Source organism: Pygoscelis adeliae, unplaced genomic scaffold (assembly GCF_000699105.1).
Source record: "Pygoscelis adeliae isolate BGI_AS28 unplaced genomic scaffold, ASM69910v1 Scaffold178, whole genome shotgun sequence".
NCBI classification, from domain to species: domain Eukaryota; kingdom Metazoa; phylum Chordata; class Aves; order Sphenisciformes; family Spheniscidae; genus Pygoscelis; species Pygoscelis adeliae.
The window spans coordinates 1,189,006-1,205,906 of NW_008825323.1; the positions used below are offsets into that span (position 1 = coordinate 1,189,006).

General features: G+C 37.7%; 1 protein-coding gene across 1 annotated transcript in view; it reads right to left on the minus strand.

Moving 5' to 3' along the window:
• Positions 1-4,600: 4,600 nt before the first annotated feature.
• Positions 4,601-16,901, minus strand: part of CETN3 (centrin, EF-hand protein, 3) — a 14,899-nt gene continuing 2,598 nt past the window's right edge. Inside the window, exons 2-5 of the mRNA XM_009330312.1 lie at positions 14,245-14,380; positions 12,348-12,462; positions 9,527-9,718; positions 4,601-5,051 (exon numbers count right to left, since the gene is read on the minus strand). Coding sequence (XP_009328587.1) covers positions 5,008-5,051; positions 9,527-9,718; positions 12,348-12,462; positions 14,245-14,380 — 487 coding nt within the window. The 3' untranslated portion in view covers positions 4,601-5,007. The remainder of the gene's footprint in view (positions 5,052-9,526; positions 9,719-12,347; positions 12,463-14,244; positions 14,381-16,901) is intronic.

The following is a 16,901-nucleotide window of genomic DNA, read 5'->3' on the forward strand; positions in this document are numbered from 1 at the left end:
CATTTCCTGCTAAGCCCATTCTTTATTCCTTTAAGAGGCATATTTTAAAGGAATTATTCCTTTAAATTTACTTATTTATTCCTTTGGAATTCCTTTAAATATTCTTTTATAAGTAGAGTAGTTTTCAAAATAGTAAGGGCTAAAAAGTGGCAAATACAACCTCCACCGGCTAAACATTCACGTTGTTTCAAGAAGACCTACATATGGAAAGTTCCCACTTATTATATATTCTGAGAGCTATCACTTCTGACTGCTGGTAATTGCCAACGTGTTCAGTTTGCTTAGCAACAGTTTTACAGTAGATGAACCAGTTGCACTGTCATAAAAGTAAGATACTTGCAGATTCTCTAGATGTTTATGATATTTCTACTGATTTTCTGTTAATGCCTGTGACCCTCTTAGTGGGACTGTCTGAATGGATTTGTCCAGATTTTCCCTCGGTGTACCTTAGGGAAGGTAGAAGTGCTCAAAACACTGACCTCTTTTTCCCTCTGTGGAATCATTTTTCTTTTGTTCCTCAAGGATGAAAACATTCTCAGCATCCCTACAGACTTACTTCAGTGGCAATTATCCCTCTGCAAGAGCACTACAGAAAATGACTTCTGCAAAAGTTTTGCTAGTGCCAGCCACTATCTTCAAACTCTTGACCTAATGGAAAAGTCAAAGCTCTCACTTCAGATACGGTTCTGTGCACAGCATGGCAAGTTGCAGTCACAGCCATTATCTGCTAAATAGTAGGACCCAGTTTCACAAAAAAAAACAAGTAAAGAATTGCTTATGCAAGCAGTGCATCCATCAGATGTGTGTCGACAAAAAAAATCTGACTATGTGAGGGGTTATGAGCAACTACAAGCAATCTAGGGGGCAACTGGATTTAGTGCAACTGTCCTCATCCTCTGTTCTTGTGTAACTTGTGATAAAAACCTCTGCTAACAAAGTTTACTATGCGACATCCCAGAACTCCACAGAGCATGCAAAACTTGGACAGAAGTTTAAAAGTTGAAGGATTTCTCCACAGTCAGCTTCATGCCATAACGACCACACATAACCTCCTACAATGCCAGTCTCCAGTTAAGTGTCTTCCTGAGCTGCAGCCATGGTGCAAGAGGTGAAGATGTACCCATGAGCTATGCTATGAACTTGAGGGGAGCCCAAGGGCAGAGAGATCAACGTGGACCCAGACGCCCTCCCCTTTGGGCTGCCGCTCCTCTTGCGTAGGCCTGTGGCTCAGCACAGACCTCCTGCCCTTCCGCTCCAAGCTCGGGGCCAGCTGGGTCTCTTCCCAGTGCCTCCCTGATCATCCCTCCCTTCACGCACTGCTTCTTTGGCCTCCGCTCCGTTGCCAGCCAAGCGGTCGTGGTTTTCCTTTTCCTCTTTGCCAAGCTCCAAGGGCATGGTTAAGGAAGGCTCTGCTGCATGTGGTGAAGACGGCCACATCACCAGAGCGCTACGGAGGTGTTTCTGAACTCAGGCAGAGCCTCCACATGATGAGGTATATGTAACCTTAACATCGGCATTTTCTGACTTTTGATGACTTAACTGTGCCACGGAAACTTTCCCATGAATAAACACAAACGAAAAATGTTTGACGTGACAAACTTAGTACTGAAAAGACTGTTCTAAAATAAGTCAGCAGAGTAACATTTGGTATACGCTGCACTCCAACATGGTATTTTTATTTGTTTGGAGGTTCTCAATTTCCTCAAAGTTGCATGGGATTAATTAGGGAAGTGATGGACTAGTTGGCACAGTTAAACTGTTGTTACTGTAAGCTCTTAAAGAGAGGCTCCAGTGGATTTCAGTGCAATGGATTATGACATTCCCTTAGCTGCCATTTTTGGCCTTCTACCAGACATCACTGCCCTCCTTAGCAAAGGCGACAGAGAAGCATTTGTCCCAGGTACTCCAGATCAGACCCTGCTATTTCAATGCTAACCCACCTTTGCAAGTCTAGAAATAAAGGCACACATCCACAGCGCGGCTTTTCAATATGTAATGATGACTGTTGAACTTTGACACTATTTTACAACAGACAAGACTTAAAAGGTGCAACCAAATGACTCTCTTCCTCCTCCGATATCAGACAAAGAATGAAAAGACAAAAACTGGGAATCTGTATCCCATGATACACCAAGCGAAGAACCAAAAAGCACCAGGATAGGCCTGAGCTCCACAAAACAGAGTTGAATGTATGTGTCAATGCTGGCGCCAAGCAGACAGTTTCAAGTTCAGAGCTTAGATCTTACCAAGCTGTGGACTCCAATTTATCACAATTACTGCCCATCAGCCAACATGAAGAAAAGCCAACAGAAATTGCAACACCCCCAGTACACAAACCAGCAAGAAGCTCACCAGTCAGCAGCGTGGTTTTGGAATGCAAAAATCTCCCAAACAATGAAATGCGGAGAAAAAGCAAAGCCAAACATCGAGGCAGTATCACTAAATACTACGCTCATTGCTTCTTCTTCTTTTCTTCTGTGCCACTCCCACAGTCTGAGCAACTCGCAAGACCTCCGTAAGCACAGGCCAGTGAACTGGAGAGCATTGCACTATTGTTATCCAGCCCGTAAGTGCTGCCACATCTGCAAGAATGAAGTAAGGTTTTTCAAGTACCTTGCAAAAGCTACAAATAAGGCCTCAATCCAGAAGAGACAAAGTGCATCTTGCTGGAAGAGTTACAAAACAGAAAGGGACACCTATGAAGAAATAATTACCAGTTCCGTAGGGAGGAACAGAATGGTAACATCCCTGTAAAAGCCAGTCGTTCAACAGCCACAGCAGAATATTAGAAAACTGGCACATTCAGAGTAAGAGTATGATTATCGGGGAAAAAGTTTTTTGATGACCACTAAGGGACCTTTTAAGTTCTCTATCGCTTTCACTGTCTGCAGAAAATAAAAAATGTCCCTGAAATAGTTTACGTAAGAAATTAAAAGCAAAGCCAGGAACTACTGAAGCGGACAATACCTGTACTGTTCCTAGAAAATACTTGTTAAGAGCAGTTCATAGGCTCAGTCCCAAACACTGAATCATTTCCCCAAAATATTTACCTCCCAAACAAATCTGCTAAGATTGCAAAATACTGGTTAAAAGTTGTGCGGGGTTTTTTTTTTTTTTAAATGGTAGGTTTTTTTAAGATAAGTTTTATATTTTATGTGGGTTTTTTTGCTATTGGATTCTAAAGCATTTTACTTGACTTCTAAGAAGTTGGCTGTATTTATTCCCAGGCAAGATTTTCTCTTGCATAGTAGAATCCTTCAACTCTTATTTTTCCCAACTATTATACTGAAATTAATATAAAAGAAATGAAGTATGTCCATCCTATATATAGCAGAATTTTTCTCCACAAACACCTTCACATCTTCACCAAACACATCTTCATCCTGCAAATATTTCATGCTGTTTTACTTGTTGAGCAAGAACTTGCTTATAAAATCCACCTCCGATATAGCACAGAGGAAGTTTTACTCAAACTTTAAGACTGACATTAACTGAACATTAAGACTGCAGTTTCCTGGCAAATACCAATTACTCCTTCACTCCCACAAATTTCATATTAATTTGATCCTTGCCATTTTTTGCCATTATATTTTCATAATTAATTTTGAAAAAAATCAAAATGAAAACATCTCAACAGGAAGAATGTCCTTTCCTAGCAAAAGCTGTTCAAAAGACGTCTCTCTGAATGAGAGTAATCCAGCACAGAAATCTCAGCTGATGGCCACGTACCCCACTGGGGTTCTACATGAGGTGTCTGTTCATAATACTTGATCAGTTATACAGAGCCACTGCTAGTCACTTTGAATTGCTATAACCTTCTCTATGAATGGACTGGTATTGATGGCTTTAATAGAGAGCAACACAGTATTTCACAGGTAAGAATGTTACAATACACACTTGAAAAATAATAGGAAAAATCTATTAACTTTGATGACCTTAACTTCTGTCTTCAATAAATTCCAAGCTCTGACTGTTTGTGCAGGGCAAACCTGTTCATGACCCCAGGATTATTGAGTTAAAAAGCAGCTGCTTTTCTGACAATAAAGATGAACACAGGATTAATCAAGATTTAAAGTTACATTTTTTGATATATAAGGAGAGCAAAGTTTAAAAAGAAGAAACTACAACTAATATACAGGAAATCTGGAAGATCAACTCACAAGAACTCTCCTGGAAGACATCTGGCAAACTAGAAATACAGTCTCTTCAACTACTTCAAAAGTTCATTCCCTGATGCTTTTCGTCTAACTAGATACTGCAGAAAGAGCATCTACTCATCATAAACAGTTGTCATTGTCTCCACAGCTATCAGAGCTGTAGATACTGAAAAGAGAGCTGCTGGCTGACATCTGGATGATTTAAGCACATTTTTGATACAGTTTATCATCATGCATAGTGGCCTGCCCTTTGCTATCACACAGGGGTAATACAGAGTTAAAAAACTGCATCTTTGAAGATGCAAATGCTTGCTTATTTAATGTTACCATTCATCTAGAACAGCGGAAGTACAAGCCTATAAATGAAAAAAAATTATTTTCTCTGAAGGATTTTACATTATAGTCTAGTTCAGATTAAACTACAAAAATAAGACTTACAAGTAGCAATAGTAAAGAACATTTTATTAAAATGGAAGTTTGTCAAACCTTATGTATCAAAACTAAGGCCACAGCTAATGCTAACACAAAGTCAACCTCAAAAGGTTCTTATAATATGATACAATTTAGAAATCTTATACAAAGCTATTTTACAAATGACTACTCGAACATTCTGAAATGCAGCATTACATACTTGTTCTAAAATGATGTATCAATTATTCTAGTGATAATATTTAATGATACAAAGTACTGAACTATCAGTGCATATAACCTGTTTTTATTTTGGTCCTGTGATGAAAGTAATTTTCTGCATCACGCCAGCTACAGAATTGAAAGGAAGTACAAAACATTGAAATGGAAGCTGCCAATGATTCCTCCCTTTTGTGCTGAGTTCATTTCTTTTCTTCTAATGCTAAATATCGCCCGTCATAATAGCAATGAACTCTTCTTGATTGACTGCAGAAAAAGAGAAAATTGTTAGACAAACCGCAAACATCCATAAACCATAAAATAAACTAATGCATATCTGTACAGTACTTTTTACTTAAAGGTTTCCCAGTTAGTATTCATTGTGTCTGATCCATTACTAATCAGGGTTTACAAGTTTGGATTTTTTGCTTCTAGAACAACAGAGATTTTGCACTTCTTTTCTTCACGTAAAAGGAGAAGTTAGAATGCGAGCTTAATTATGTGGAATACTTAAGCCAGAATCTAGCTTGTATATAACAAGCTATTATTTCTAATTATGAAAGTAAAAATATTTTCAAAGTAAAACAAGATAGAAAAAAACACTGAGAAAAGTATGTAAAAAGATGGCTATGCAAAAACATAATACATTATTAGGATTTTTTAAGATTTATAAAAATGTTAAAAATTATACATAAATTTTATTCAATAAGTGCTTCTCAAGCAACAATACTGCAGATCCAGTTACAATCAAATTCAGTTTTATTCTTAAAATCATGATTCAGACATTTATGTCCAAACCGCCCCCCAAGCCCAAACCATGCTATTCCTCTCTCCCTCAAATCTGTAGCGCTTGCCAAATACAAGATGAATTTTAAGATCATTTACTAATGATTCCATAAATTAGCTAGAATTAAAATGGACTTTTGACAAGCTTTTCCCCATCTGAACTTTCTTCATTCTTCAGTTATAATTAACAGAAATTTTACGCAAATGTACTTGAAGAAATCAAGTCGTAATAATAAATTAATTAGCAGTCATTAATTATTTTGCTGCACTTATACCTGAGCTATTGACCTTACTCATATGTTAAGACAGAGCCACTGTAAAAGAGTTAACCAATGAACATGTTCACTCTGCAACTAATTACTGTAGTGGGGAATGATTAGAGTACGTCAGTGGTATGGAAAAGACCAGACATGTATGAAGAATTCTCCCTGACAATTATCTGTCCCAGCCAGTGTGCCCAAGCTATTCCTAAACAAAGCACTGCAAAATAAGAGCTACATTTACAGCCAGAAGAAAATTATACAAATTCAACTATGTTACGGAATTAAAAAAATAAACCTAAATCTGCCCTGTTGCGACACATGTCAAAAAATATGAAACAAGTAGATCTAGTCTAGCTGAGGACCCTATACTCTGAAATATCAGTCCATCATATAGCTACATCATGTTCTACTACACATAAGCACTATGTTGTCCGTATGACTTTAAAAAGCATTTCCACAGCTTTATCACAGTAACAGCACAATAACAACACAAATACAAACATCCTCCCCAAAATATTCTCTGGCTTAAAACATCTTTGTTAAACAATCCTGCAAAGTGGAAATACGGTATTACAATGACAAACAAATTTTGTAACATTCAAATAAACTGCAAAGAGAAGCGTAGTTACAATTCCCAGTAACCCAGTTAATCCTCCTCAGATTTAGGATCTGTTCACAAGCTAAGTACAATGAAATCAGAAGCAATCAGTGTCTTTCCCATCATTAGATTTCCCTCAATTCCATGACATAAATGATCATAAAAGAACAAATTAGTATAACGGCTAATATAAAGAAAATGTTGATTTAGACTCTGGAGAGTTAAAGGAGCATATTATTTCAGTGGTGGCTTTTTTCTAATTTTTCTAATTCTGTGCCAAAATCTGAGACCTAAGACTGGATCGTGTTTCCTACAGACGCATCGACACAAGATGACAAAAACTACATGAACTGACAGCGTGGAGTTTCTAAAAATAGTCATACTCCAAAACAGAAATCGTTCCTAAGACCAGGAATACGAAAATAAGACTATTTACGCTTTTAAGGCAGACAGAAATATGTCAAACACACTTTCTTCTACAGAAACTTATGTACAGTGCACCAGTACAGCTCAGTCGTTTTGCTAGAAACACAAGGGTTCAAGTAGCCTGGGTATCACACAACAGACCTTATTTCACGATGAGCAAAACAATCTCTCAAATATACGAAGGGTGTTAAACCACAAGTGGTATTATTCCTGTATTTGAAGTATCAATTAAAAATGCTACCAACTAACAGTTTCAGATATTTTTTTCTGGCAGGAGGAGAAGGAGAAATAGATGGCAGCAAGATTTTGCTACATGACCCAGATGTTTGAAGTTAAATGGAAAAGTGATTCACAGGATTATTTACTTTTTCAGAATGAATCTTAAAAAGCTAGAAACAGCATCAGTTTTCTTTAAAGAAAACACACAGAACCTTAAGTGTAAACAGCACCATATACAAACATTATACTGTCAATCTTCCATATTCGATCTCGTGCTTGACTGCTCTAACAAAGAGAATGAATGGATGAATGAGTAAGACCACCCCACTCTTAGGTGATCAATTTCAATTCAGAAATGTAGCACTGACCCAAAATAATTATGACTCAGTAACCTTCCTGAAAGGAGCTAATGGTCTACATTCAATCTGTAGTGACCAAATAGCCACATGACAAAAAACCATCCTTGACTCTGACATCTCAGTTGGCAGCTCCAGGAGAGCAACACAGCACAAAATGTGCTTGCAGATGGATTCTACTCTCACTCACCTCTACAGCTGCACCTTCCAAAAAAGAAAAAATAAAATGAATCTTAAAAAAAAGTAAAGCTAGCAATGCAATGTCCTTACAACTCTTCCTTTTAAAAGCAAAACAAGCTCAAAATTAAAGTATCTACCTAGACTAGCAATCAATCTAATGGATTGAGAAAACAGGCATCATTCCTTGCCTGCCATACAGCTACTGAAAAGGAAGTAAATAGGTATCCTATTGTCTACCAGAATTCACAGCTGCAATCTTGTGTGTCACTGCACACAGATAGGTGCCTGAAAACAGGATTTGCAGCTTTCACTATACTGACCTGCTTCAATTATCCTATAGGAAACGCTGAGAGAAAACAAAATCCATTTTCTCAGGATGCAGCTCTGAGAAAATCTGATCAAGCAGTGAGACAGTTCAGGGATCTAAGTAGCAAGAAAAACAACACTTAAAAACGTAAATGAATAGTTTTCTCCTGGCTTAGCTCCCCTAAACACCTCACCTGTGGGATCAGATACTGCCAGTGCAAGAAACGGGTGGGAAGACGCAGCTGGGAGCATGGAGGAACATCAGAATTATACAGCACAGATTTGTTAAGGAACCATGGCCTCAAACCACAGAAAGATATCAGAAAACAATAGTTCCAAAAGGAAAGAAATCACATTTTTCCCAACACTTACTTTGGTAATAACAGTGTCAACATTAATACTCTTCTGACAGTCGATTCACTGACCTTTCACTATCTTTGCCTCCAGTCTCCGTATTTACACCACTACAATGGAACAAAAGGCTCGCATTTCCACACCACTGACCATCTTTAAATGTCCTGCTCTTCCTTTTGAAAGAAAAGGGGTTGTTTCAGTACTTGAGTAATTGTATTCCCAAGTGTGGAATACCATCTATCTCAAAGAGCACAGAGAGCAGGAGTGTCTGTCACAAGGCTGACAACGCAGGTTTTTTTTCACCAGTAGTGAGAGTTTTGAGTCCAACGGACACGGCGGCTCACAAGTAGAAATACTATTGTAACTGGGAAAGTTGATGAACCACTAGTGAAATCTCAGACACGAGTCACCACCCAGAAAGAAAAACTCCAAAGTAGGTTTTGATGACTGTTAAAAAATGCAGCGTTTATGTACATGGTCTCAAGCGAGCAGTCCCTGAAATTCAGGTATTAAGGATTCTGGTGTAAACATAAGGATGTTTTCAAGCTAATGAAAATAAACAAAGTTTCAGTGTTCACGAAGACTTAATAAGCATAGTATCAAACTGGATTTGTTAATTCATTCTTTATCTAGCTAATAAAATCCTTCTGCAGCCCACTCTGTATGGACCTTGTCAATTGTGCAGAGCCATTTTTCACACTACGCTCTTCAGCACTCTGAGGTTCAGAGTATGTTAAAGACCCATCGAAGCTGATCCTGCAACAGACCCAGGGTGCATCCAGCATGATTTATTAGCTTAATACTCCATGTCTGACTAACATGCTGAAATCACAACAGTGACACATCACCACTTAAGAAATATTGACTAGGCGATTGAAAGAGTTTCTCTTAGCACTTTAATCCTTTTACTGATTTATAAGGAAATAAAACTGTAATGTAGGTACATGGAATCTCCCATGTACCAGTTCAATTACTTCCACCTTCAACTACACTTTCACCAATCTTTAAATAGACAATGGTTGAATAAAAGTTAGTGGTGAATCAACTTGAGAAATTAACTTGATTTATAAATGCCAAGATATGATTCCAGGACTAGTCGAAAATAACAATTTCCACTATTTGTAAGCTAAATTAAGTTTGAGCTGAAAGTTATCTAGAAGGAAACCAAAGAGGACATTTTCACAACAAAAGCACATTTAAAAAGGGGAGAAAATTAAGAACAGACTATATGGGGTTTTCTTTGCTAACACATACTTTCTCCATCTCCATCCTTATCAAATTCTTCAATCATAGCCCGTAGTTCTTCATCAGACATATTTTCACCCAATTCTCTAGCAACCCGGCGCAGGTTTCTCAGACTTATTTTACCAGAGTCATCATCATCAAACAATTTGAATGCCTTGAGTATTTCTTCTTGTGGGTCTCTGTCCAATATCCAGTCTGTCACTGTAAGAAGGATACTTAAGTTAGACTAAAAAATTCTGAAGGGTAAACTCAGAATGACCTTAGCAGATTGAGGCAATACGAAGAACATACACTTCCGATTTCACCCTTTCTTTCATTTTTATATGTTTCAATTCAACATGCATATTTGTTTGGCTGTTATCTGACCTTTCTTTCTTTTCTCTCTTTTCCCAAGCTGAGTTTCTCTTTGGGACATACCTGTTGCAGTGGAAAGCTACACGGCAATTTAGACACAGTCACGCTTTCAACGCACCTTTCAAAAGGAATTACAAGTATACACATGCCTCCTCTGTTCCAAACTTACCTTTCAGAAAAAAAACATCAGTTCTGACAGATGAAGACGTGAGTTTTTTTATTTTATATGTTTTGATCAGGATAGAATTTTGACTTGGAGAGACCATTGAACCACTGAGTAATGAAAAACATTCACAGGGAACCTCTCTTTTAGACACAAAAAACCTAAGCCCAGGGGTTATGAAAAGGGCACTGCTATGAACTACAAGATGTTAATTCTGAAAGGATTCATCAGTCTTTTATTATTCCTTTTATCACAACAATTTGTCAGTTTCTGTAACAGAAAAGACAAACTTGCCACATAAAATATTCTTCTAGTAATTATTTCAGACATTTCTGGAACCAACTGTAAATATCTTCACATCTTTGTACCTGCTAGTCTTGTATTACAGGGCTTGCTATTTATGACTTTCATCAAGCCATTAAAAACACATCAACCCCATTTGTGCGTAGAGAACCACTTAGCATCTGCTACTGCCTGCAGATGGAACGCCTGCTCTGCCTTAGTGAACTTGACAGGAAAAAATTAGATTCAAGCTCATATAAGCTCACTGCAGCAATGAAGTTTATATGTCTACATAAATCCCTCAGGTTTATATTAAATTTAAGTATTTTCATTTAAAACAACTACGCTGCATGACAGTATTACATCATTTAAAAATTCTACCTGCCGTGGCAAGAAGACAACCGCAATGTTAGCTGAAGAACAATAAAACACTATGTCTCTAAATACCATAGGTAACATTATTGTACGAAACAAGACAAAATGTAATTGCATCTGTATACATTTCAGATGGGCCATTCCTACATCTAAAACCATAAATAACATTAAACTATGAAAAATTGATGGCTCAAGAATTGCTTAGCTATATTCAGCAGCTCTTCACAATTAAAGCTTCTATAACCTATTTTCTCTAACTCCCTGATCTTTCTGCTAGAAGTGGTATTATGTTTAATTCTGTGTCAAGGTCATACTGCGTCATAGCAGTACTCAAACCCAATTCAAGTTTCGGGACAGGTTCGATCGCCTCCCAAGTAGATATTGTACTTTCTACAAGAATTTTCCTAGCATCTCACAGCACTTTTTGACTGCCCATATTGATAGCCAGGACAGAATCAGGAAAGAATGAACAATGACAGGACTAAACATCAGGAATTAAGAAAGAATTACACAGTAATTAAAGTATATTCAATTATATAATATTATAGCATAATGATGCACTTATTATTATTGCTATAAAATCAATACTCTGTTTACTTTTTTTAATTTATTTTAAATTAAATCAGGATTGAGCACGTGTATTTCCCCATAGACTTTATTTTTGGTTCTTTTCTGACCTATAATTTGCTTTAACCCAGCATACAACTACGAAAATATTATCTGTCATTAACTACATATTTTGTCCAATCCCAACTTGTTAAATCATTAAAATTTGCCACATTTCAATCATTAGCTGTTTTACCACATTAAGTAGATTGTTATTCGTAGCCAAGAGGAAATACACATGTACTATACTGGGGATTGGTTTTTTTTTTTCCCCAGAAAAATTACAGAAATCTAATACCTTGAACACATGGATTGGAATAATGAAATAGAGATATAAAGCCATAAATGGAGAAATCCCACACAGCTTATTTTTTTAGTAAACACAAATTGTATGCAAAAGTATAAGTTATGTGTAACAACCAAAAAAAAAAAAATCTTCAAAGAAACTTAAACTCTAATCTTTAAAAATTCTGCAGATCACTACATACTCAAAGTATGTCAAACTGCACAATGCACAATCTTCAGATGAAACAGTTTAATGAAATGCCACTGTTTTTATTAACAGTTGAAAATCCCTGAAGTACAATATTTAACATCTGCTTCAATTTCTCTTATCTTTGGTATATATGAAGTCTGTATTCAGTTTACAGTTTGCCTGTGTATACACTCCTTCCCATGAAATTCAATGCCAAATACTTTTTCCACAGCAGGAAGGAGAATCTCACAAAATCCATAAACAACACAAGAATATCTACATTTTAAGTTAGCATTTATTCCTTTGTGTTAGTTTGAAAAAGATTAGGACTGTGTATACTATTTCCTTTTATACTGTGGCTATCATTAATCTCTACATATCAAACTGAGTATGCAGAATACAAAGATTTATTTTCCTCCACTATTGACTTTTATTAAGAAAAATATGAAATGATATCTCCCATTTCTGTTTCTTAATGGTACTAGATAACTGAAAAAGTACACAACGTACTGCTTCCAAATTGTAGTCACTACTATATGCTAAATTTCTCTAAAGGTACACAATCAAACACATACCAACTTCATTAAAATCTTCAAAGGTGATCTTGCCTGTCGCTTCTCGATCATAATCTTTAAGTATTTTCAGTACATCAGCTTTTTTCACATCAAAACCCAAGGCTCTCATTGCCACCTTTTGGAATAAAATGGAAGTGCAACCATAGATGAAGATTAAAATACGGATTTAACAGATTTATTTTTATTTTCAGTAATTACCTTCTTGCCCAAGACAGAAGGTGCGTATCAGTGGTTTAGCAACAACAGTAAATAAAATTAATAAAAGGAGAAAAACTTTGGATATAAAAATCGCTTAAAACTACTATTAGCAAATGGAACATCAAGCTACAGTGAAAGAACTAGCCTTTGCATTTTCAGGGATTTTACAGACTGGACCAAATGCTTCTTGGAACAAGGAGATTTAGTTTCCTCACTTCCAAAAACATTTCAAGTACTGACCCTTTTTCGAAGGTAAAACTGAAAATCATTCTTCAAATTATTCTTCTTCAGTATTCATACTAAGTGTATATATGTTCATGGGTTTACAAGTCCTCTTACAAGTGACTTTACTGCTTTCCCAGTGAACAACATAAAGCAACCTATTTTTTATTTTTCCATTAGGTTAGGAGTACACATTTAGTTTCCCATTTCAACTGAGATAGCAGTTTCTCAGCACACACTACCTTAACTTCCTCCAACCTGATGAACATACACTAAACCAGAAGTGGAAAACCACAATCCTATTGTATGTAGCCATTCAAAAATCTATGCTATATGCTGATTTTGTAGAGAAGGAGATAGTTCTTTATGTACTTCTGTTCTTCCATACTATTATCTTCCGGGCCACAATATTTAATTAGACAGCTAAGAAACAGCTTTGCAAGTAATCATTACAGCTGGGAATTCAAAGCATACCATAATTGGAAAAAGCATATTAAGAGTCCCGAAACAGTCCCCAGTACTACCCCACTCACTGTGGCTTCCAGCAAAGATAAAATACCTGAACTCTGAAATAAAGAGCAGGGAATCGCTATACCTAAGACATTCCTGTAACAGCAATTAAAGTAAAAATAAGAATTATTTTTTTTTCTTCTCTCCCCTCTTTGAGTTACTTGGTAGAGCCAGAATGTTGAGCCAGCAGGTTGGATTAGGTATTCCCTCCCAAAAGAATATCACCCAATACATGACAGAAACATTGGCCTTTCCAAAGCCACTTTTTGTTCTTGATGCAGTATAATTAGAATAAAAATTCCTAAAAGATTTAAAGAGACTTTAATAAACTTCATGACTATTTCTAGCGACTTCCAGACGGGAGGACTCACTAGGAAAGACTGCCATCCTAGCCTCCATTTGCCAGTAGTTATCAACAGGAGAAGCCTTTTTGGGGAAGGTAAGCTACTGAGCCTCCCTTACGCACAGCAAATAGCGTACCTCATTCCTACAATCCATAGGCTCCCTGTTGAAAAATGCAAGTGGGTAAGCTTTGGCTTGTAGTGAAGGGTTTTACAAATTTGATTTACATCTTTTACCTAAGCCTCTGAAACCTGTGGATTTTCACAACATCAAGCTTTAGATTATACAGTGCCGCCTTTAAAAAGAACCAAACAGCTTTTCAAGAGCTTTTCCCACTTAGTCATCTGTCCAAGCTAAACCCTGGGGAGCATTCAGACCAGTGTTATGCAGGATGCTACGCCACTTCTGTTACTGTGTCAAGTATATAGCGTAGGAAGAAAAGCTCATTCTTACACCAGTCCAGTATTTCCTTTTTTTTCTTTCCAAATATCCTCACTCCTTCAGCCCAGCAAGAGATCTTGAACATGGAGCATTTTTTAAAGACACAGCCAACATCTTAAAAACTCACTAAGAAACAGATATGTATTATCTGCCATAAAATTGTTTAAATGAAAAAAACTTTTACCTTTAATTCATGATAATTTATTGCTCTATCTTTGTCTGTATCAAACAACTCAAAGGCGTCTTTAATTTCTTGCTTCTGTTCCTCAGTCAGTTCTCTTCTCTTCTTTTTTTTAGTTTTGTCTACCGAAAGCTCGTTCCTGTATAAGAAAGAAATTAAGTGTAATTGATTTCTACTGGGAAGATACCACTGCAGATAACATTTTCCACTGATAAGAAACTCACCATAATTGCACAGATCATTACCTTCCCTATTCAATCTTTTCCCAGCTTGTCCTCCCAGCTTAAAATAACACTTGAAATAGACAATTCCTTTGTGAAAGCTCAATACCTCCAATCCCCCACCCATCAGCACAGGCTTTTTGGTTAATAAATAACAACAACAAAAAAGAGGGTAGAAAAACTACCAGTTAAAAAGAATACTTGAGGTTACAAACTAGATTAGCAGTTGAAATGATACAACTCCTGAAAACACTTTATTTCTAAATTGTAGCTTAGAAGAAAGAATTTTGAGACAGACAGGCCACCGGAGGCTTAACTAGGCTAGACAACTGGGTCATCTGGCTACTGAAGTGGGCATTAGGTGCCACAAATCGGCTTTGTTGCCAGTAACAGTTCTTAGGTAAATGGCATGTATGGATTTTTTTAAAATCCTTTAAATCACACGCACTGTTCTAAAGCCTTTTTGCTCTGGTTTTGGTATATACAAGAGACAAGCCCCCCAAATCAGCAAATCTTGCTCAAAGACAGCCCTCTTTTCCTTGGCTAGTCTAGAAACAAGATTAAATTTTCAGATGACAGAAAATACATGATTCATGTATTGGGAACAACAGTTGAAAAAACTGAAAAGGATGGCACTGATAAAAGATACTTTGGGCCAAGCTAGTAAAGTGTAAACTTTGCTGTAACTGTGCTTTATTCGCATCAACGAGATTGACTGCTGTACCCAGAGTGATGGCCTTGAAGATGTCCATTTCAGAGCAAGAACTCTAAAAAAAAAAAAAGTACATTTGCGATAACAGGTGATATCAACTAAGGCTGTTACAGCACTCAAGGTACGTTCCTGGAAGAAGCAGGCATGCGTGAGGCTCGGCAGCATGCCGTGATGAGCATGGCTAACTGTAGCAGTAAATCCCCTCCATTCTGTGATCATGAGGCCACATCAGATGTGCTGTGTCCAGCTGTGGACACCCCAGTACAGAAAACGGGTAAGGTCTAAGGCAGACTACCATGCCTGGTGGCTGCCGCACATGGTGCACGAGAAGCTGAGGGAGCTGGGTTTGTTCAGAGCAGGGTGAGCGGGGCAGAGGGACCAGGTGGGGAAGGGCTAAGGAGAGGGGATCTAAGTCCTTCACTATCTAGAGGGTTATTACACAGAGGACAGCGACAGGGTCCCCTCAGAGGAGCACAGTGAAAGGACAAGAGACAACAACTACAAAATGCAACAGGAGAAACTGCAGCTCAGAAGACAAACTTGTAGCTTGTTTCTCTAAGGGGAAACATTTTCCCAGTGCGAGCGTTTATGTGCTGGAACAGTTGCACCCGGAGACCGAGGAGTCTCCCTCATCAGAAATTTCTGGAACCCAACTGAAAAAGGTGCTCAGCAACCTCATTCAGTTTTGAGTGGGACCCGCTCTGAGCAGAAAGCTGGACTAGATGACTTCCAGAAGTCCTTTCTAACCTAAGTTATTGTATAATATAGGTTACGCTCTCAGGAAAAGGTTTTTTACACTCATTTGTTTATTTGCACCAGAGACAAAATGCAAGCTGTGTCACCTACTGTAAAATGCATAAAAATTACTGATGAGTGAGCAGAAAACTGCTTTTCAAGGATATTTATTTTCCAAATCTCCTGTAATGAGCTGCTTTTCCTCCTCCTTTGTCAAGGATTTGCTAATTTTAATCAAAACCAAAAATTAAACACACAGCTGGGATCTAGCTTTCAAGAACCACTGAAACTACACCAGTAAGAATTCCAAATATAGACCAGAAAAGTGCAAGCTGTGCAAGCTGGACCCGCCTCAGACCACAACATCCTCAAGGAGCAAGGAGTCCTTAGCAGGCCAATTGAGACAGCGTGATTTCACACAGGCTTTGGATTACCGTAGCTTTTGCAAGGAGGAAAATAACTCTGAGCTGGATACATAATTAGGACTGGGGGAGTAGCTCAGATCCAGAGAGAGCCCACGTTTTGCGAGCTGCGATGATGAAATCCTTTTAGCAGTCTGAAAGCAGATTACCGTGGAACTCTTCTGGAAGGAGGATCTAGCTACTCAAGCACTTTAGCATAAAAGAATTTTTATAAAAGACGGAGCAGTACTTAAATGCAAGTAGTTTAGTGCCACTTCTTCTCCAACCACTTTTACTGTATGAAGCGTGAAGTTCTCAAGCCTTGAAAATTAAGGGTCACGTCTGCTACATAAGCATATTAACGACGCTCGAAGACAAGGATTTGCCGGTACATCATTTATAAGCCGGGCCCCTTCGCACAACAGCTACTGAATCCGAATTAAAAAAAAATAAACAAACCCCCAAAAGCCAACAGCCGAACTTAACGCCTATTAAAAGGCTTTTTGAAGGTGCGTTACTTCAGACAACCCACAGGCGAACCTCTCAAAGCAAGGCCCTCAAAGGAGGGCCCCACCCTCCCTCGGTGAACAG